General features: G+C 37.7%; 1 protein-coding gene across 9 annotated transcripts in view; it reads right to left on the reverse strand.

The window, feature by feature from the left end:
* The window catches only part of naaladl2 (N-acetylated alpha-linked acidic dipeptidase like 2), a 635,527-nt gene that overhangs the window by 11,215 nt on the left and 599,942 nt on the right, over positions 1-24,370 (reverse strand). For all 9 annotated transcript variants that reach the window (XM_073916359.1, XM_073916358.1, XM_073916357.1 and 6 more), the window contains 2 exons: positions 23,831-23,924; positions 9,351-9,549 (listed from right to left, as the gene is read on the reverse strand). In XM_073916359.1, the coding sequence (XP_073772460.1) occupies positions 9,351-9,549; positions 23,831-23,924 (293 nt within the window). The remainder of the gene's footprint in view (positions 1-9,350; positions 9,550-23,830; positions 23,925-24,370) is intronic.

The raw sequence follows: 24,370 nt of genomic DNA on the forward strand, positions 1-24,370 counted from the left end.
GACTGTGGGGGAAACCAGAGCACCCGGAGGAAACCCACGCGATCGCAGGGAGAACATGCAAACTCCACACAGAAACGCCAGCTGAGCTGAGGGACCCGGCTATAAGAAATATCCAGCGACCTTCTTGCTGTGAGGCGACAGCATTACCTACTGTGCCACTGCGTCGCCTTTTACTGGCATTTAACTTTAAAAAGTTGCTGGTCATCCACATATTAACATCTCGCAGACATTTACATTTAGTAATATTGGAGCTGAGGGGGCTGAGATTGAGCATTCTCAATACACATAAACTTGCGTATCATCAGCATAAAAATGAAAATTGATATGCCATACGAGCAAAATATATGAACTAAAGGTAAAATGTAAATAATAAATAAAAGAGGACCCAATACAGATCCCTGAGGAACACCATCAGTGACTGAGACTGCATCAGAGCTGCCGCGGTGACTGAAGCTCTGCACATGACTTTTGGCCAGCGGAGAAATTAAAATGGTCGTGCCCAACTGAGTCTGGTTCTCTCAAGGTTTTTTTTCTTCACTCTTCTATCAGGTGAAGTTTTTTTCCCTCTCCGCTGTCGCTACTGGCTCGCATGGTTCAGGATTGGTAGAGCTACGCATCGATGAATTTGCTCTTCAGTGTTTGAACTCTCAGCAATGATTTTAAATCACACTGAACTGAGCTAAACTGAACTGAACTGAACTTAAACACTAATAAACCCTGTTCCAGTTACTATGACCATTTATGTGAAGCTGCTTTGACACAATCTACATTGTAAAAGCGCTATACAAATAAAGCTGAATTGAATTGAATCAGAGCGACTTCTTTAACCAGACAAACTGTTTTCTGTCAGTTAAGTAAGATGTAAACCAGAAGAGGGCATTATCAGCGATTCCAATTGAGGCCAGTCGATCCAGTAATATTGAATGATTAATGGTATTGTAAGCAGCGGTGATGTCTAAAAGAATAAGTATAGACAAACAGCCAGAATCAGAAACTAAGAGAAGATTTTTAACAACCTTAGTGAGGGCTGTTTCTGTGCTGTGTTTGGGGCGGAATCCAAACTGAAAGTGCTCATAGATGTTATTGGTGAGCAGATGTGAGTGAAGTTGAGCTGCTAATTCTTTCCAGTATTTTGGGAACAAAGGGAAGGTTGGCCTAAGATTGAAGACAACAACTCCCATGATTCCCCACTCAAATCACACCTTTGTTTATTGTGAATACGCATCCTCTAGTGGCAAAAATTTGCATGCTATGTTACTGTGCAACAACACAATTCAGTGGTCTGACTATATAAGAAATATCCAATGCATAATACCTACAACGGCTCATCCGTCAAGTTCTTTGTTAAGTGCCTATATTTTAATACCTTTTTATAAGACCCATTGCTTTTTAAACTGATTAATAAACAAAGAGACGAATGTACAAAACACAGGGGGGGAAAGAGTGTAGATCACTGAGAGAGTGTTAATTCTCACAGGCCAGAACCCAAAGAGAGATAATGAGCAGGTACCCTGATGAGTCTCCCCGCACTTCATCCCCTCGCTTCCTCTTCTGTTAATTTAATAAAAACCACTCCAGGACATGCTGATTGCTGCTGATTACAATTGCATGTCGCTTTGATAATAAGTGGGCCCTCCTTCAGCCCAGATTAGCAAAACCAACAGCCGCCAACAGCGGCATCGAGAGAAAAAGTCAAAGCAGAAATGCAGCACCCGGGGTGTGTTGTGGACCTTGAGGATCGATGGGAGATCAAACCAGCATTCACCCAAACACAAGAAGGAGAAATAATCAGAGGCTCCTTTTTGATTGCATGCCGTATTTTCGGCCACTCCATAATGGATCCAGCTTCAACGCAATTCCCATCAACAACAGAGGCATATCTGTAAATCCCTGCGGTTGAGAAAGAGTGTGTGAGGACACTGGCTGAAGATCAGCACTTTATTCTGCTGAGCTGAGGACTGAATCACAGTCGACTGAGGGATTTACTTCTATTCCCTGCAAGATGATGATGATGATGTGTGTGTGTGTGTGTGTGTACCTTCAATAGTGTTTTAGCACATAATTCTGTCCAAAGTCCTGCAGTTTTGAGATCTAGATCTGCTCCACTGAGAAGGTCATAAGAAACCATTAACTCCGTAATGCTGGCCTGCACTTCTTAATATTGTGCTTGACCCTTTTTTGCTCCTCTTTGCATTTTCATCCACCCAAATAGTGCCTTTTGTATGGGGGAGCTACCAGGAACGTTTGATTTAAAGAAAGTTGCTTGTTGGCTTATTTAATTTGCTGACCTTAGATGGTTTTGTAAGTATAAATACTCTTGACTTTGGCTTCGCTACTTATTGACCTGCATTGTTGGATCATGCGAGCCCATTGCTGTTCTTTGAGATGGCAAAAGCTGATGATATCAGCACAATGGCTAAATGATGGTTACTTCAGTCCATCGACCCACGAATCTCCCTTAGGGGACTACAGGGTAATAAATTCCTATAGACTCCCACTATAATCTTGTGCTAATTATGGTCTTACACCATGAACAACCAAGAATCTTTATGATCATTCATTTTTTATGAACCTGCAAGCTTTATCTGTACAATACAGATATAAAATAAATAAAACATACAGCTTTATATAAATGCAATGCAGTTGTCATATTAAAAATTAAGATTTTTTTATGTTTCAGTTCAATAATACAGCAGGTTTTAGAGGAAGAATTGTATTTTCTTTATCAAATGTTTCATATTTAGGACATACCTGTCAACATTGGGATGTGAAAAAAGAGATATGCCCACAATAATAAGGGATTTCCCAGACCCCCTTTAAAAAAAAAAACTCAAATTACTAAATATGCTCATTTGGAGCAGTTTCGTTGTAAATAAACAGTTAATTGGTCAGTAATATTTTTTATAATTATTTACAAAATAAAAAAAATAGTATACATTAGCCTAGCAGCAAATACATTAGCAAACAGTTCAGCTTATTAAAATGAATAGGTATTAATTACATTTACATTGTCACTTAGCAGACGCTTTTATCCAAAGCGACTTACAAATGAGGACAAGGAAGCAATTTACACAACTATAAGAGCAACAATGAATAAGTGCTATAGGCAAGTTTCAGGTCTGTAAAGTCTAAGAAAAAAAGTATTAGTAATTTTTTTTTTTTTTTTTTTTAGTACAGTTTGTGGTATATTCAGAGAGGCAATTGCAGATTAGGAAGTGAAGTGGAGACTAAATAGTTGAGTTTTTAGTTGTTTCTTGAAAACAGCGAGTGACTCTGCTGTTCTGATGCAGTTAGGGAGTGCATTCCACCAACTGGGCAGATTGAACGTGAGCGTTCGGGAAAGTGATTTCTTTCCTCTTTGGGATGGAACCACGAGGCAACGTTCGTTTACAGAACGCAAGTTTCTGGAGGGCATATAAATCTGCAGAAGTGAGAGCAGAAAAGAAGGAGCAAAGCCAGAAGTCGCTTTGTAGGCAAACATCAGAGTTTTGAATTTGATGCGAGCAGCAACTGGCAGCCAGTGCAAACGGATGAGCAGCAGAGTGACATGTGCTCGTTTAGGGTTATTGAAGACCAATCGTGCTGCTGCGTTCTGGAGCAGCTGAAGAGGCTTGATAGAGTTAGCTGGAAGCCCCGCTAGTAGAGAGTTGCAGTAATCCAGTTTGGAGAGAACAAGAGCTTGAACAAGGAGTTGAGCTGCATGTTCAGATAAGAAGGGTCGGATCTTTCTGATGTTATAGAGTGCGAATCTGCACATTATAATGAAAAAGAATCAAATCTCATTAACCGTGTCTTCACTGTATAACTTACACATTCTGATTAAAGAGCAATAAATTAATGATTTATTAATTATTTAATTATTTATTAATTATTTATAATTATTTTTATATATATATATATATATATATATATATATATATATATATATATATATATATATAAAAAAAAATCGTTTGATTACATTAAATAAGAGGTGTCACTTTAGAAATGCACACATCTAATGTTATAGTGAAAGCATTCGACTGCTTTCCTAACAGTTTATGCTCATTTAGGACGAAACTACTTGTGTTTGAAAAAAAAAAAACCCACCAAGATCAACATCTTTAGATATTATTATAATTAATTATTTGTATATGTTTAAACACGCACAACACAGTTCAAATCAAAAGTACAGAATCCGTTTTGGAAACAGTGTCTATTTATCACTGTGAAGCGCGTCCGCTGACAGTCCCGCACCTCTTTATGACTGGTTTGAGTATTGCACATGAAGGGGCGACGGCACCTGTACTAAAAAGGAAGGGGAATCGCGCCATTAAACAAAGTGAAAGCACATTACAGACTCGTATTTAAGAGCAAGGGGCAGCCCCTAGTGGTTCGGCGGTGTGGGTTGCGTAAAGGCTCAGCTCTTTAAATGTTTGTTTGCCACCCTTCAGAGAAATACAGGAAAATAGCTTTATCGGATGATATCGGGATAGAAATGTAAAATACGGGAGAATCCCGGGAAAAATGGGAAGGTTAACAGGTATGAATTAGGATGGTCTTCTTAGCATTTATGTCTAGGGTAACAAAATTGACAGGGATGCAAATGAGAATGCCTCTCACTAGCTGCCCCGGTAGACCACGGAGAAGTGATATCATCGTTCACTCCTTAACAAAAACACAAGTCTGTTCCTTCTGGAATAGATAAATAAACACTTTTGTTTTTCTTTTTGAGAAAACTTTGTCTTTAAGTCTTTAGATTCATTTCAGATAAACAGTCCAATACTCTGCCATGTGCATGCATGCTGATTAGATATACAGTCCAATGTGCCAAAATATGTCAGCGTGGCCACTGTTTTCAAACACAGCTTAACACTCGTTGGATTAGTGCCTCAGCCAACAACCATGGAGATTTGTTCTTAATTCTAAAATTAGCTGTCACATCATGTATATCATCTTCCAAATGGCAGATTTTAAGGAAACAGTACTTGGAATACTACATTACTTGTTCATCGACTCTCTGTGGTCATTAAAAATCCCATGGCACTTCTCATAAAAAGTAGGGGTGTAACCCTGGTGTCCTGGCCAAAGTCCCTCAATCTGCCCTTACTATCATGGCCTCCCAATCATCCCCATCCACTGAATTGGCTCTATCACTGTCTCTCCACTCCACCTATATCTGGTGTGTGGTGAGTGCACTGGCGCTGTTGTCTTGTGGCTGCCGTCGCATCATCCAAGTGGATGCTGCACACTAGTGGATGTGTGGAGAGACCCCCCTCATGATTGTAAAGTGCTTTGGGTGTATGGCCATACACAATAAATGCGCTATTTAAATACACACATTACATTACATCAAAATCAGTGATGTCTGGCCAAAGGAAAAAAAAGGCTCTTTTTAAAAATATATTATTGTTATGTAGAGTTAGATTTTCTAAGTACTCCTATTTTTTTTTTTCTGTTTCTAATTTAGTTTCGTAGGTCTCCAACAATTTGTTTACATACATTCAAGTTCAAAAACACTTTAGTTTTTGCGTAATCAGTGATCATTAAAATTAACAAACGATTATTGTTTGGAAGCAATTTGTAACATTTTAATAATATTTTGGCAAATTGAACCAAATGAACGAAATGACTCGAAAAAAGATTTGTTCATCTCGATGAATGAGACTCAAATATCCGAGTCAATAAAATGATCCGAACTTCCCATCACTACCAAAAAGGTCTATTGATTAAAAGGGTTATTGACAATCAAGCAACCATTGAGTAATCGTTTAATCATATTTTTTTATTGTGCTAGTTGAAAGTCTCTTCACTTTCTAATGCCAATGATTAGTTTAAGTTATCCTAAAGCATTTATATGCATTTTTATATTCTAGGTGTAGCCGTAGGAGTTAAACATGTTCAGGGCCAAACTAGTTTTTTTTTTTTTTTTTAATCATTGACAAAATTATTATTTTTATTACATAATAAAAATAATAATTTTGTCGATGATTGAAAAAAACAGATTTGTATATCTGCAGACCATGTACAAATAGACTAATATTTCATGGTCACGCTCATGTGCAGTGTCTCGACATGTCCAAAAATAAATAAATAAATAAAAAGGATCAAAACTTAAAGCCGAATCAATGTCAAAGTTGCTTTTGCATGCTGGGGTCAACTACAGGAGTCAAATGGTCTGAAGGACGATGTCATGGTGGCAGAATTTCTAGTAATAAGTATTTCTAGTAATAAGTATTACTTATTATTTTCTTTCCTAGCCGCATATATTTTAAGTACAGTACATTGTGTTCCTTTAAAAATTAGCGTAACTTAGGGCTGGGCCATTTAATCAAGCAATTTTCTTGTGCATTTTCTCAATAAAACCTATGCTAGTAAACCTCCAGCACGTGTTTAGATGGAACAGAATTTACTGCACAGCCATAGTCCACTTATAAACTGAATTCGACTTCAGTATAATCGGTTGATAATGACATTGAGATATTTATTCTGTGATAATGAATAGCTGCTTGCGTCACTTATTAATGAACTACAGCTGCACTAAAAGCTGCATGTGAAATTACAACATATGTTTTTACTCCAAACTCACATCGTAACTGCAGTAAAATGTAGAAATTTATTATTTATTTTTATAAATACATTTATTTGCTGTACACTTTGTTCTTTAGAATTTTGTAGACTTTTATGAATAAACAGCCACACTCAGGGTAGCCCCGGGATCCTCTAAATGAAATTCAAGGCTCTTTAAGAACTTTTTAATACCATTTCAAATGAAATTCAATGCCAACTTCGTACCCATTCCAAAAGAAGTTTGAGGGAAAAAATGTAAAATCTGTATAAATTTTGAACCCTAGAAATAATTTTGTACAAGTGACTACTTGAATTAAATTAAACATTTTATTTAAATGGTCAGTTATATTTAGTACATACGCAACAGTGTTACACACATTTGATTTTTAATAAACAAATAAATTTGAACTTAATGTTGAACACTATAGTCTTCGCAGCTCTGCTGCCTTGGCTGCAATATTTCTCCCAGACTCTCAAGTCCTGTCAACTTCTGCTTGTGTTTTTTTTCTCAATGCGTTTGCCCTAGAGTTGGTGTTGAGCCACAGTTAGACAGGATGTTCCTTGGCTGTGGTGGAAATACTTCTAATGTAGAAATTAAAGGTGTGAACTTAAACTGGTCTCACGGTTCGGTTACGATCATCATGCCATCGATTCGGTTTAATTCGATATCTCAGTGCATACGCAGCTTTATATTGGGGTAGCTGTCTGTATAAACACACACACTCCTGTAACAAGCTGTCTGTATAAACACACACACACATACACAAAGCACCAAGCAAGCGACACACAGCATTACGCTCTCTCTCATTCACACACATAAACACACATACATACACACACACGCGCGCGCGCCTGCTCGCTCGCTCTTTATACGGAAATGTATTCCCGCGCCGCAAGAAATCTGGTCGGGTCCCGCGGCAGACCTCTATCCAGAAGTATTGCTGTAACAGCCGAGAGGAAAAGTCACGCCAGCATGTCAAATGAGCCACAGTGAGAGAGAAAGTCCTCTCCTCAGTCATGAGTTTGATAAGTGGGATAAAAATCCAGTTGAAAACCTACATGCAGAGTTCTGTAGGAGCAACTTCAATATTTACTAGGGGAAAAAAATGAGTGTGTCCTTCTAGCGGCCCAATACATTAATGCCTGTCACAAAAAGAGAGAGCAGACCAATAAAAACATCAGTGATGCGCCTGCACACACACACGCACGCACGCGCACACACACACCTAGATGATTATAAATGAATCATTGTAAATATACTGATTATTATTGTTTTTATTACTGTTTTATCCTTAAAATGTAGTTTATTCTGATCTATTTTTGTATTGATTTGTATAAATAATTAATGTTGAATAATAATATAATATATTAAAAATTATTGTGATATATTGAATAATATGATGTATTGTTGATATTTTATTTAATTATTATAAATAAATATCATCTTTTTTTTTTTGCTACTACTACTATTTACTGTGTGTACTGATTTTTTATTATATATGTATGTTACTTTTTATGTAAACTTTATAACTGCTTTGGCAATACATTTGTAACGATTGTCATGCCAATAAAGCAGATATTGAATTGAACTGAATTGAATTGAGAGAGAGAGAGAGAGAGAGAGAGAGAGAAAGAAAGAGATAAATTAATGCAAATACTCGCGCTCACCTCCCTCGCCATAGTACAGTAGCCTAAGCTACGGCGACAGACTTTCTGCTATGACGTGGAGAGGGAGATTCACTCAATGTTACGCTGCATGAATATTTCAATTAGCCTACATTAGTAACAGTTAATTTTGTTATGGTATGAACTTTAATCCTAGTAAAGGCAAAAATAAATAAATAAAATAAGACTGAAATAAGACGAAATCCAAGACGTTGCATACCAAATTCAAGCCAATTAAGGCCCTAATTTGCGATGATCAAATTTAAGACTTTTCTTTTCAGACCCTGCGGGTACTCTGCACACTGTTTGTGTAATTATTTTGTTACGCATAACTTTACTAAATTGCAATGAATGTAGATGTTATTCCACCCATTTTGCAGCCCATACACCACAATAAGCTAGTTAGCCTTTTTATGATTTAATTAAACATTTACAAGAACAAATATTGTGCACCTGTTTTATCCGGACATGACTTTTAACCATGATTGTATGAGTCTGCATGTAACAGTAGCAGTAATACTGTACTTACGTTCCACATGTAACAAAGAATACAATGTGGATCGTGTATCGCATAGACTGTAGATTCACTACATGAAGTGAAAATATTGTCCAGCTTTAATTCATGTTGTGTACCTCCTTTGAATGCAAACACCTTCTCAAGACAATGAGCATGACATCTGCTTATGCATATGCATAGGACTTTTGAAGATGAAGGCAACAACAACAACAACAACAAAAACTCCTGTTAAACTTTATGATTTGCATTCAAAAAGAAGCCTAAAGTCTTTAAATAATGATCACTATAAGAGATTTGAAACTTTTTGGTAAAAAATGTTTCCATGTGTAGAAAAAGTAGGATAGTCATTCCTCTAAAAAAAGATATGTCATGCATTATTTGATACTTTTTTGTTGTTTTGTTTTGTTTTACTTGAAGTAACATGACAAAGAATGGCAGGTTCAGCACATACCGTTTTCTTGTAACTCTTCCTATTTTGGTTTCATTCCTCCACAAACACTTAATAATTGATACCTCTCTGTTTTTAGGTTTATCAAAGTTTCCTCCAAATGTTTTAGATTTGTTCACTTGCTTGGAAACTTACGTCATTCATCCATGAACGTATGCTTTGAGCCTGTACCTGTAAAAGCCAGCAGGTGGGGTTGGGATAAGAAAGCTTTTTTCCAGATCTCGGAGGACATCGTTGAGCATGCGGACATGGGCAGGATCTCTCTCTTTGGGGTCATTGGCAGGACGCATGACCTCAGACTGGAAGAAAGTTGAGTTTTCCCTCAAAGATGCAGCCACGTTTAGCAGGTCCAGCCCTCTCAGTGTTTCATCTGAAACAATTTAAGACACAAGAAGAATTTAAGAGTTCATATTTTTTTGCTGAATAAACTGAGGCATAAAAAAACAGATCAGTTCAAGTCATTTTTTTCTTTTTTTTTTTGCACTGACATCACTACCCCACATCTTTTTGGCACTTTGGTGGTTATGTGATATACAGTTGAAGTCAGAATTGTTAGCCACCCCTGAATTTTTAGCCCCTGTTTTTTGTTTTATTTGATTTTTTTCAACACATTTCTAAACATAATAGTTTTAATCACTCATTTCTAATAACTGCTTTATTTTATCTTTGACATGATGACAGTAAATAATATTTAACTAGATATTTTTCAAGATACTTCTATACAGCTTAAAGTGACATTTAAAGGCTTAACTAGCTTAATTAGATAAACTAGGCAGGTTTGGGTTATTAGGCAAGTGATTGCATAGCAATGGTTTGTTCTGTAGACTGTTGAAAAAAAATCTGCTCAAAGGGGGCTAATAATTTTGTCCTTAAAATTATGTTTAATAAAAATTAATAACTGCTTTTATTCTAGCCATAAAATTAAATTCCAGATTTTCCAATTTTCCAGAAGAAAAAAATATTATCAGACATAATGTGAAAATGTCCTTGTTCTGTTAAGCATCATTTGGGGAAAAATTCAAATAAAAATCTAAGGGGGGCTAATAATTCTGACTTAAACTGTACAGTATAAGCTTTGGTATGATGCTTCTGTCTTTATTAAACAAAGGTACTCTTTCATTTCAATTAGAACTTTTAAAAACGTAAGTGTTTGATATTTTAATTTTGATAATCTGAATAATGAAGTTTTTGTTAATAATCTATTTTTTTTTTGTTAGTTGTGTAAATTGCTTCCTTGTCCTTATTTGTAAGTCGCTTTGGATAAAAGTGTCTGCTAAATGACTAAATGTAAATGCAAGTTTTATAAGTGTAATTTTTCCAAAAAAAAAAAAAAAAAAAACTGTTTTACTTTATTTTATAAGGAACTGAAAAATTTACTTTGTACTATTCAACATAGTGCTAATAGAAAGGCTATTAAAACTGTCCATTCGTGCTCTATTTTTAACATTTTTCATTAAGGTAAAAGTCCTGCTTGTTTGCAATTGTAAGAATTTTATTTAATTACGTATACTCTTGTTTTTTGTCAGTTTTATTTCTTTCTTTATTTTTTTTGTGCTGCTATTATTATTTACCTTCTATAACCCTGACATTATCTTGTTCCATTGCCATGCTTCTGTTGTTTAGCCAGCACTCACTTTAGAGGATTTACACATACCTATCTTTAAAAAAGTAAGAGTTCTTGACTCCAGTAAGCTACAAACACAAATGGGATATAATTGGAAAGAAGACATGTTGAGCTTTACTGTGGCAAAAGGGAAAGTTGCATGCTCAAAAACGTAAAATGTTATACATTATGAAGTCATGAGGAAAAAAAGTATTATGTTCAACATTTGTTTTTCAATATACAAACACACCCTGCTGAAAAATCCAGCTTAAACCAGCCTAGGCTGGTTGGCTGGTTTTAGCTGGTCGACCAGGCTGGTTTTAGAGGGGTTTTGGCCATTTCCAGGCTGGTTTCCAGCTATTTCCAGCCTGGTCTAAGCTGGTCAGGCTGGAAAATGACCAGCTAAAACCAGATAAAACCAGCTTGACCAGCCTGGTTTAGGCTGGACATAGCTGGTTTAGCCTGGACTCCCAGCTTGGCTAGGCTGGTCAAGCTGGTTTTAGCTGGTCATCTTCCAGCCTGACCAGCTAAGACCAGGCTGGAAATAGCTGGAAACCAGCCTGGAAGTGGCCAAAACCCCTCTAAAACCAGGCTGGTCGATCAGCTAAAACCAGCCAACATGCCTAGGCTGGTTTAAGCTGGATTTTTCAGCAGGGGAGGAAAACATCAATGTAATGTTCTAGAAAAAAATATGAATTGAAATTATTTCAAGAGTTTATATTTCAAATTTGACGAAGACAGCATGCAAAATGAGATTTCTGTAAAATGTTTTCTGACACTATATCAATGTCCTTCTTTCTGTCATCGTCAGAGGCACTTTCTCAAAATTGACCTTCCCAAACTAAAACAGTAACATTAATTCATTCATTTTCTTGTCGGCTTTATTAATCCGGGGTCGCCACAGCAGAATAAGCCAACTTATCCAGCAAGTTTTCACGCAGCAGATGCCCTTCCAGCCGCAACCCATACCTGGAAAACATCCACACACACATTCACATCCGCACTCATGCACTACGGACAATTTAGCCAACCCAATTCACCTGTACCGCATGTCTTTGGACTGTGGGGGAAACCGGAGCACCTGGAGGAAACCCACGCTAACGCAGGGAGAACATGCAAACTCCACACAGAAACACCAACTGAGCCGAGGCTCGAACCAGCGACCTTCTTGCTGTGAGGCGACAGCATTACCTACTTCGCCCAAATCAGTAACAGTTGATGAATAATTTGATCTACATTCACAGTTCATGTATCTTTGGAAAGAAGACACTCTGGGCTTTATTATTAATCATCTAGAGCAGGGGTGTCCAAACTCGGTCCTGGAGGGCCGGTCTCCTGCATATTTTAGTTCCAACCCCAATTAAACACACCTGAACCAGCTAATCAAGCTCATTTTAGGTATACTAGAACAGGGATGGGCAAACTTGATCCTCGAGGGCTGGTGTCTCTGCAGAGTTTTGTTCCAACACTAGTCAAACACACCTGAACATGGTAATCAGTGTCTTTAAGATCACAAGAAATCTATAAGCAGGTGTGTTTGATTAGGGTTGGAGCTAAACTGTGCAGGACACCGGCCCTGCAGGACCGAGTTTGCCCACCCCTGTACTAAAAAACTTCCAGGGAGGTGTGTTGAAGGTAGGTGGAGCTAAACTATGCAGGACACTGGTCCTCCAGGACCGAGTTTGGACACCCCCTGATCTAGAGTTTATAATGTCCAAAATGTAAAAGGTTATAGATGCTTGAGTACTGCAATAAAAAAAAAAATTTAAAAAATCAAGAAATCAAAACATTCGCAATTTGGCTTGCTAGATCTCGACTTGTAATTTTGCTCTTAAGACAGTTCTCCATTTGTCATTGAAATAACGCCATAGGTATTTAGTAGATTTGTGTTAAAGGCTTGCAGCCACAGCTGGAAAAAATCCTGGAAACACAGTATATACTCATACAATTTCATTTCTATTAGGACAACTTCAGATAGCAGTGACCTCAAAATGTAAAAAAATTGTAGGTTGTTTATAAATTTTGATCTCCACTGTTTAGTAGTCAATATAGCATTTAAGATCTCTATTCAGGGTTAAACGGATCTCAGTTTCAGCACTTTAAAAATATGTTTTAAAACTCTGGCATGCTTCTGCTCTATCTTTCAACTTGCTAACTGGAGCATGCTATCATCTATCATGTGTTTAGCTGGAGCTGTTAAGAACTGCACAACCTCTCAAAGATAATGCCAGGGCCGTGACGGGTGGGTGTACATTTTAACACACTAGTTCAACGTGTCACCAATTTGAAGATCTTTTTTTTTTTTTTTTCAAAATGGTGAAGCACTACAATTCAGTAAACAGTTCACCTCTGACTTCTGAGGTAGAGATTCATGCCAGCATACTTATAAATGTGCTTAAGAAACATTTCACTTTGATTTGACAGCTTAATTGTGCTTTGATAATGCATCTATCAAGTTCTTTTTTTTCTGCTTCTTCTTTAGCGCTTTTGGATCCTGTAATTTTGTATTTTAGTGCTGTTAGCATGCTGCCAAGTTATATTATGGAAAATATTACATTTGAATATTAGATAAAGCTCATTAATGAATAAATCTTTTGGGACAATTCACATAAAACAAAGCAAAAAAATAAAATAAATAAAATAAAAAGTCATCATTGACACACTCCACTTAAACTAAATCTTTTGTTTGAATTTCTGCTTTTTAGTAAAACCTAAAACAGGATATTTTGGATATTTAACCATTGACTTCCATAGTATTTATTTATCTTAAATGCTTGAAGCCTTCTTAAAGGTGCCCTGTAATGAAGATCTGGATATACCAAGGTATAGTAGAAAAAAAAAAAAAAAAAAAGTATATAGAAATGGGCATACTGTGAGCCTATTAATTCCAGGAAATGTAAATTCCACAAGAACAACCAATTCCAAATTGCAAAAATTGTACAACCAATGGCCCAATCAGAAGACAAAACAAACTCTGGCGAGACTCAAGGTCCATGCCCTCCACATTTCCATGCCTAATTTGGGTCGTTTATCCAGACCTGACGAGCAGCCATGTCATCAAGCTTTGAGATCATAAAAATAGCTCTGAGACCATTAATATGCACGTCTCATGCTACGTTTAATAATTAACAACGTTTTCTAGTAATACAACCATAAAAAAATTGTCTTTCCTTCGTTATTTTTAGGCATATATTTCACTTACTGTGTATATGGGACTTTTATTTTGAAAACGTGAGCGCCAAATTGTTTACTGTGTGTTAATGGGACATGTTTCAATATCGCCTCAGCAAACAAAATGCAAGATTTAAAGATTATACATTTATTCATCGCCACTCTGAAGAGGCATAATATTTTTTTAGTTACATATTTTGTTAATTTATCATGTTTATTGTGAAATTTGATGCGTCTGTTTCAACAAACACTGAACTGTCATCTGTTTATGCAAAAGTTGATACTAATTCCTGGCTATTTATTTGACTATAGATTCAAAATACAATGCCACATCTCTGTCATTCTCTTTTGTCAAGTTTAAGTGAAGTTTCATAAACTAATTTCAAGAAGAGCACGTGATATGATTGAGCACAACTGGCTGCTCATCTGTAATCAGTAATAATTCAATCAGGGTGATCCTAGTTTACAATAAATGGATCGTTTTCTCCCTACTGCTCTATTTTCGTTTTGGAAGAATCCCCCTTCCACCCCATCTCCTCCTTTTCCTCCCCTTTTCCAAGGGGGAGCTCTCGATCGAGACCATCTGATCTCGGAACCCCTTATATGCTTATTGACTGGATGGGAGCCTTGGGCTCAAGTATCTTCAAGTTCAGGGCTCCCCCCGGGACAGCATGCCAAACCTGCTATAAACGAAAAGCATATCTAAGTGGGAACTCTTGAATTATAATTTAGCCTTTATCCAAAACAGATCTGGTGAGCAAAATAGGTTAAAGTTACTTTGATTGGGTTTATATTTGTCCTTGTTCAGCATGCATCATGATGTTTGTATGTGTGTGTCTGTAAGAGTGGCACATCAGGAGAGGGTGCTCGCTGCAGAGCCATTTGAGCAGAGCTGAGCTCCAGCGAGGGGGAGCATGAGCTCTCGTTCTGCCTCCTGTAAGCTGTTTTATTGCGTACACCAACCCCACCCCTAACCCTACCCCCAGTGACATCACTCGTAGAAGAAGTGCAAAAAAAGGTGGAGCTCAAGCTCAAGCTCCCCCTCGCTGGAGCTCAGCTCGCCCAAATGGCTCTGCAGCGAGCACCACTTGCACATCAGAGCGGAGCTCACTAATATTCATGAAACAAACCATATATGGTCAATCATGGATCTTCTGATTTTATGGGTATTTTATGGAGTCATAAAAGTGCTTATAAAACTGTTTCTGGATTTTATTTTAACTTACCGAAGCCATAAACCGATGTAGATATCAGAGAACAATTTAACTTATTAAATCAATGCAGTATATGGCATCTTTAATACCTTCTTTTAATTGTTCAACAGAATAAATAACCTTGTAACGGTTTGGTACCACTTGAAGATGAGTACATTTTCATTTTTGAATGAACTATCATTCTAAATCAAATTCTAAAAAGTCGAGTTCCACACTCAACAATGCTGATTTTCCACTGCAATTTCCACCTAGTATTTCAGTCAGCACATATCCAAACTTTGCTTGCAGCACCCATAAATGCAAAACACCCCATTGGAGGCTATGTGCTTATTTTGATTTTTTGGAGGATATGCAAAACTTTAAGTAAACAAAGAGAGAGAGAGAAAGAGAGAGAGAGAAAAAAAAACTTTTCTACAAACTTCAGCACACACTGTCTATTTTAGAATAAATCAGAATGAAAGCAATCCCTGCAGTAGAAGTGCTGCATCTCATCAATCACTGTAACAGACAGCCGAGGAACCCACTGAAACCCAACAGAGGTTTACAATTGCTTAAATTATAAAAAAAAGGCTTATTAAATTCATAGCACACCAATTTTGTCTTTGTCTGTCTGTCTGTCTGTCTGTCTGTCTGTCTGTCTGTCTGTCTGTCTGTCTGTCTGTCTGTCTGTCTGTCTGTCTGTCTGTCTGTCTGTCTGTCTGTCTATCTATCTATCTATCTATCTGTTTGTTTTAAAAATGCTCTTGTCTGAGTTTGGGTGGCAACAGGTCTTATGTACAAGTAAAAACAAAGCATTTTCTTCATCCTCAGGTAATAATTTCAATCATACGCTGTACTAATTTGTAACAAATGGTTCCACAGTTTGAGCTTGAACTCCCCAAAAATGGGGTTAAAGAGATGACAAAGAAATGTAGCAATTTTTTTTCAGAGCTCTTTGTTGAATAGAAGTTTCAAAAGAACAGCATTTATTTGAAACAAGTCTTTTGTGGCATTATGAATGTCTTTAATGTCACATTTGATCATGTCCAGGTGTTCTTCAATGAGTCAGTGCCCTTGAACTATCACAGAGTTACAACCACAATTTGCTGCACTGCATTTACCTGACAAAGAACGGCCACATCACAGATTTTACAATAACTATTACATTTTTGAATGAATAATTGCAGTTTTTCTCAGTTACTTTCTTTGGTACATTTCTCAGATCAGAATTGAAATTCTCAAAACTGTTCAGCCCTTAGATCATTGCGCCATAGTTTCTCATTGCTTTGAACAAGTTGCAAATGCTTTTGTACATCAATGCTGATGATTATGTGCCCTGATGTTTACTACTGTAGATTATCTAGTGCTTATGTATTGTGGGTTAAAATTTATTATGTTGGTCTCTATTAAATACTCTCACCCCCACAACATTTAATCATTTGTTCATGCAGAAGTCTGTACATGCAAAAAGGCAGAACAAGATGCCATGATATTTTGACTGCATTTTTCTATAACATTTACATTTGACTTTTGACTGTCTAAAATTGGTCAAGTTTCAAGGTTAAATCTTGACTTTGTGTAATGAAGGTGCATCACAAAAGAGATTGTCCTATGTTCACATTTCTATTTTTTTTTTCTTTGTGCTATGCAGGGCTGCCTTTTCCTTTCTGTTTCACAATGACATGATCTGTCAACAAATTACAGTACAAACAGCAAAAAAAATAATAAATAATAATAAATAAATAATTAAATAAATAAAATTGTCATAGTTTACATCAGAACACTCATCCAGAGTACACTGTTATATTGACAACATGACTAAATAATTTGACTCTTCTATCCATACACAATGACACAAGGACTTATCATTCTGACAACACTGACATGTTCATTGACAAATAAATAGTTGATAGACAAAATAAGGTTTGAGCAAGAGACTGGCTTTTGCAGGTAATCTGTGGTGTTTTGGCATACATTTTTCTTTACTTATCCAGCATATGCTTTTTACGCAGCGGATAACCTTCCAGTCACAACCTAACACTGGGAAACATCCACACGCCCATTCACACACACACTCATACACTATGGACAATTTAGCTTACCCAATTAACTATCTACCGCATGTCTTTGGACTGTGAGGGAAACCGGAGCACCAGGAGGAAACCAACACGAACACGGGGAGAACGAACTCCACACACAGACGACAACTGACCCAGTTGAGGCTCAAACCAGCTTCCTTCTTGATGTGAGGCGATAGCACTACCTACTGCGCCACCGCATCGCCTGTTTCGGCATACACACAAAACACAAATGCTGTTGAAATCCATATCCTCTAAAGGAATGTTAGTCTGCATTATTTAGGGCAAACGGAGCCGAGAACACTTCCTAAAAGGCATTTTAATTTGAACGGCATCTGCGCTTATATTAGTCTTTTTTAAATTATTCCTGAGGTTTCCATAATCCTGAATCAGGCCGTATCCTAAGCAGCTGCTGTTGTGGTCAAGGAGGAGTCAAGAGCATGAGACTGATTCCTATAAGACCCAGTGACAGACGAGTCTTCCCATTAATCAACTTGCAGCTTCTCCATGATGGACGTCCGGCTCTCCAGTGCCTAGACTCCAGCTCTGCACAAGACTTTTGGCCATAGGAGAAATGATCGTGCCCAACTGAGCCTGTTTTCTCTTGAGTTTTTTAATTCTTCACTTTCGCCGATTGGTAGGGGTGTAACGATTTATCGTTGTACGATTTATTGCGATGCAAAAATGTCACAATATGCATCCTGGCATTATGACGATTTGATTACAATATGACGTCCGTTTTCTCTTATTAGTTGAGCTGTTTGCACGTGAGCTACGTTCCACCTGCTGTCGCACGTAAGCTCAGATTGCAGCAGCAGTAATGTTAGCAGACCAAGATGAGTGGAGCTGAAATAGAGGATGGCCCATTCTCTCAAAATCAGACGTCTGGCAACATTTCAGTTGTACAGTCATTGCTTTAGACTCGTCCGCTTTTCGACATGCATACTGGGTCAAACATAGCCGAAGTTTTAGTCTTCACAGTGATTAACATACTTTGCACAGTGACATGGATACCTCCTAATGGTGTTGAAAGAGTCACATGCTGTATTTATAAGGTACAATTCACCCTAAAATGCACCTTTACTTAAATTGTTCCTTAATTTTGTCTCTGTCATTTCAATAATATTTTTCAAGAAGTTTTTAAATTGTTTTATTTTCCAGAAACAGGCCTGTTTAGTTTATTTTCTTAAAGAAGGTTCAGTTTAACAAGTTGAAAAAAAAAGAAATACATAAAAATAGTTTACTTGGTAATTAAATTTTTTTTAAATAAAATTTGCATTTCAGTTTAATTTTAAATTTTTATTCCAAATATCGTGATACATATCGAATCATAAAACATTATATCGTGATACACATTGTATCGTGAGCTGAGTGTATCGTTACACCCCTACCGATTGGTGAAATTTTTTCCTCACCGCTGTTGCCACTGTTTGCAACTTGTGCAGCTGCGCATCGATGGATTTGCTCTTCAGTGTTTGAACTCTCAGCAGTGAATATCACACTGAACTGAACTAAACTGAACCTCAACACTGAAAACTGAACCAACACTGTTTCAAATTACTATAATCTTCTATGTGAAGCTGCTTTGACACAATCTACATTGTAAAGCACTATAGAAATAAATATAAACTGAATTGAATTTTGCACCATGTGCAGTGTTCATTTGGATGATGCAACAGAACCAATGCACCCACCACCTTCCAATTATCCAGTAGGAAGATTAGAAAGAGATAGGCCCTGATCATACCTTTCACACATATTTTGTTACTTTTGTTTTATTTTTTTTTGTGATGAGGGGCCCTTTTGTAAATGATTTTTCTATTGGCAGCGAGTGTTATGCACCTTGTGTTTTTGATGCTGCCCTCTTTGCGCCTGCAGTTTGAAAAATTCAACTCTATGCAGAAAAAGATCCTGACCTAATGCCCTCCAGCCTCAAGGCTGTTGATCCAGTGGTTGCCTAGCAACATAAAAAGCGAAGCACAGCGTCAACAATATGGCAGTGTGATACTAATTGGGTTTTTTAGAACTAAAAAAAAAGCATGTTCTTTGTGATCGGCCCCTAATAGAGCCAATTCAGTGGGTGAGGATTATTAATTATTACGCCAGCCATGGTTATAGCTCTACTTTTTACGAAAAATAAAAAAGTTTTCAAAAAAGTTACATTTTCAATGAGGCCATTTTACTTAATGTCTACTTGTAGGAGGCTTGACAATTCACACAGTTTTCCCCGACACCTAAAAGCTTTTAATCTTGAGGTGTGATGTTGTGTCCATTGGCAGAAACCTTTTAGTCTCATGCCCAATGACTAACTTAAAAGAAATGTAATTTTTAATAACCAAAAACAGGACTGTGACTTAGGCCACATTTCTGCCAGTTAAATGTGACCCAATTCTGATGTTTTGCTCATATGTGACACAGATCAGATCTGTTCTATGACCATGTAAACACAAAAAAAAAAAAAAAATGCATGCATTCGGATATTTAGAAATCGGTTTCAGGTCTCCTTCGATTGGATCGGATTTATTGAGGCATTCCGTTCTGTACATCATTAAACTTGCGACAATGTAGTGCTTCTCCGCGGTTAAATGACAGAAAGAGGAGCGTGTGTGGAGATGCCGACGCGGTAAACAACATCAGAGGAAACAACGAGGAGGAAAGGGGTTCAGTCGCCACAATTTGCTCCCACCAGACCTGAGATCTCTCTCGTACCCATAAATTCCTCTGAATGGTGGAGGACGTCATTAAGCATTTAAACCATAAGCGCAAGCTTCGATGACAGCCATTCGATGACACCTCCTCCTCAAAATCATTTTAAAGTTGGGCGAACTTTGCGTTGTAACTTTTGCTTTTTGTCGCTATTAATACACTCACTGCGGGCTTCACATAGAATAACTCTATTCTCTCCAACACCAGTGCGCACACAGGCAAAGACTACATCTTCAACTACACACACACGCATCAGGGCTAAACCATTACATAAACTGCATGGGGGTAAATCTGGACTAAACCATTCACTGCTCATACTACACTTCGCATATTTCGCAGAGCTAAAAAACAAGACAATTTCTTCCATCGTGGCTAGTGTGGCACAGATGCTAGAACCCGCGTGTATGCATGCGCGACATCGTAAATTGTATGGCAAGTGTAAACGCATGAATTGGATATAGGTCACAATTAAAATAACGTGTAAACGGACAGGCAAACAAATCAGATATAGCCAACAAATCGAATTGGGCATCAAGACCTGACAGTGTAAACGGGGCCTGAATGCCTTATTCAAAGGTGAATGCATCTTAGGCACCATTTACACTATGGTTTTCGATTTAAAATGTAATGTTTAAGTTATTTTAGTTTGGAAACACTGGTATTCCAAGTCAAAAATAATATTTATTCTAACTCAATTTAAATAACATAATCAAAACATCAGTATCAGTATTTTCAACCAGTGTGAAAAGCAAGTGAATGGATGCGGTGAGTGTTGTCAGCGCTAGTATATGGATCCAAAAAAAAAAAAATCATGAAGCCCAAATTGGAGCACAGCAACTGCACAAACAGTGAATAAACAGCGGCCCAGACAAACTCTCTCACTGGGTTTAAATAGGGGCGCGGACGAGCATCAGTTGTGCTGAAGGCACACCCCAACCTAAAACGGACAAAACATACAAACACCCAAACCAAAACAACAAAGTCCTAATAGTATAGAGATAGGTAAATAAATATTTGGACATTGACACAATTCTAACGTTTTTGGCTCTATAAGCCAATACAATCAACTTGAAAAAAAAAAAAAAGATGTGCAAGTCAGATGATTAACTTGGCCATTGCATAACATTCAACTTCTTTCCCTTAAAAAAACTCTTGGGTTGCTTTTGCAGTATGCTTTGGGTCATTCTCCAACTACCCTGTAAAGCACCGTCAAATGAGTACTGAAGTATTTGGCCTAATATGAGCAGAAAATATTGCCTGAAACACAGAATTCATCCTGCTGCTTTTGTCAGTAGTCACATCATCAATAAATACTAGAGAACCAGTTCCATTTACAGCCATACTTGTCCATCTCACTACTATAGCACCGACATGCTTCACTGCTTAGGATCATGAGCAGATCCTTTCCTTCTCCATACACTTCTTTTCCCATCACTCTGGTACAAGTTGATCTTGGTCTCATCTGTCCATAGGATGTTTTTCCAGCACTGTGAAGGCTTTTTTTGGAACGCTAATCTGGCCTTCCTGTTTTTGTGGTTCACCAATGGTTTATATCTTGTGATGAAACCTCTGTATGCACTATGGTGTAGTCTTCTCTTGATTGTTGACTTTTAACACACATACACCTACCTTCTGGAGAGTGTTCTTGATCTGGCCAACTGTTGTGAAAGGTGTTTTCTTCACCAGGGAAAGAATTCTTTTATCGTCCACCACGTTTCTGTGGTCTTGCGGTGTTTTGATGTTGCTGAAATCACTGGTGTAATCTTTCTTTTTTTTTTTTAGGAATGTTCTTTTTTTCTTTTTTTAGGAATGTTCAAAACAGTTGTTTTGTCCACGCCTGATGTTTTTTCTATCTTCCTGATCTTTTCAGCCTAATGATGGCTTGTTTCACTGATAGTGACAGCTCTTCGGATCTCATCTTGAGAGTTGACAGTAACAGATCACAACTGCAAACAGCACACTTAAAATGAACTTTGGATCTTTTGGACCTTTTATTTACTCATTGTAATTGGAATAATGAGGACATTACACACACCTGGCCACGGAACAGCTTAGAAGCCAATTGTCTTATTACTTTTGGACCCTTAACAAGTGGGAGGCACATATGCAAACTGTTGTAATTCCTACTGTGTCCACCTGATTAGGATGTAAATACCCTCAAATTACATCTGCAGTCTGCAGTTAAAGCACATCCTGTTCCATTTTAAATCTATTGTATTGGTTTACAGAGCCAAAAAGGTTAGAATTGTGTCAATTTGCAATTATTTATGGACCTAACTGTAGACGGACTGCTATGCAGATTTTAAAAATGGAGGCATGGCTACAGTTACTCTCTGACTGGTCTTTTGGACTACCCACATAATGTTCCCTGATTCATCAAGCCATTTTCAAATCAATATAACTAGACTGCACATACGGATGTGTCAGAATATGCACATCCCCAGTAAGAGTCAATGATCATGTATCATGTGTTTTAGGCTGCATAGCATTAACTCCACTTCCAGAAGCAAACCTACGTTTCTTTCCCATGAGGAAACCTATGTAGGTACTGACCCACAAGGTGATTTGACTGTGACTGCGCTCTCAGAAATATGCGAGTTGTCACTGGGGTGGTACCTTTTTAAAAGGTACAAATTTGAACCTAAAAGGTCCATATTAATACCTCAAGGGCACATATTAGTAGCTAAAAGTACAAAAGTGTTCCTCTTTAGGTACTAATATACACTTTTGAGGTACCAATATGGACCCTTTAAGTACAAATGTGTACCTTTTGAAAAGTTACTACCACAGTGACAGCTTGCGTACAGTACCTTTCTTTCTGAGAGTGTGGGGCAGACTTCATTTCTCAAAATTCCACACTATAAAAAATGTAAACAAATATAATAAACAAACAGTCATGTCAGTCAGTAAACAGCTGGTAGTGCCAACCATCAGTACATGAAATTCTGAGATCAAAAATAACTCGGATGTTTTCCATTCCAAACAGCCCAAAAAGAAAGAAAGAAAAAAAAATTCCTTTCAAGAAGCATCTGTGTACAATATGGAAGTTTCTCAGGCATGCGATGCCTCAGTCTCTCTGCCCTGCTGCAGCAGAGACAGTAAAATAAAAAATTGGACACAAGTGTTCGGTGCGTGTCTGATGAAATATCAATACTGCACAGCATTAAGGGCTTTGCCGTCTGTCTTCATGTGTCGGATTATTTAGCAATTACATTTCTCACCTGTCCTTTTCTGTGTGTTCATGAATATTTAAACACAAAGGCGCATTGCTTCAGCAAAGAACGAGAACAGATTGAGAGGGGAAGCCCGGAATGTATTTCTGTAGAGGTTAAAAAAAAGGCTATTTCTGCGAGCCACCATATAATAATTTAATGTTATTTGAATTTCTAAAATCCAATTCTGCAAGTCTTTGAAAATGTAGAGAGCATTTGAAAATGAAAGCCTGTCAGAAGCTCATTACCACCCCTGGGTTTCTTTTACCCTGATGAAGTAGAAAGCATAAAGGCTTTTCCTCTCATGAGAATGTTCACAAATTTAGTTCTTCGCCTAGGGTTAAAGCTCTTTGTGAAAAGTGCCAGACTGATGGCCAATCAGGTCTGAATCTTATAATCCTATTTGATCTGAGCACCGGTTGAGCTGAGAATTGGCTCAAACCAATTTTTATTTTACAATTTAGAAATCAGGGTTGACTATCAGCATCCCTGTAAAAGTGATGTTAAGATCGATATGTCCAATCAAACATGATATTTGTTAAATTTATTAGATTACTCTTCTTTACGGAAGTAGTGGAATTTGACACAGAGCTGAGTTATCTACAGACAAACGTCCAAAAATGTTCTAACGACATAATGTATATTGGTATGTAAGCTATAAAAGATTTTTTCAAAGGCGCTTTCTTACCTTTGAGTTTGCTCTGGACATTCAGGGCTACATCCAAAGGGCAAAATGGAAGAACAGGATCTGTAGCCAGTCGTAGGATGGCCTCGGTTGTTATCTAAATCAACAAGAGACAAAACATAAGTCATTGGTTCCTTGTTCACTGAATAACACAAACAAATGCAAATGTTCAGTGCACACTTACACAAGGATACCACCCACATAACAAAATATCTCTGGCCCAGCTCTGGCCCACACAAGCAGCTTTTGCTTGGCCCACATGCTGCGGTGAATTACGGTACATGACTGGACCAAGTCTGGCCACCAGACAAGGGCCAAACATGGACCATATATGGGCCAAGTATATCGGGCCAGTGCGAGCCAGGGCTTTTATCGGGCCAGGCCGGGCCAATCGCCTGGGAGGTTGAGCAGTGACGCCGAAATCATGTCGCGTTTTCACTGTCGGGCTAGTAGCTTGCAGCGCGTCACGCAAACCCCGCCCCCAGAACATCCACCGAATCGTAAGTCGCTCAATCTGCCCACTTCAGCGGGAATCAGGCAGAC

Source organism: Danio rerio, chromosome 11 (assembly GCF_049306965.1).
Source record: "Danio rerio strain Tuebingen ecotype United States chromosome 11, GRCz12tu, whole genome shotgun sequence".
In the NCBI taxonomy this organism is placed as follows: Eukaryota; Metazoa; Chordata; class Actinopteri; order Cypriniformes; family Danionidae; genus Danio; species Danio rerio.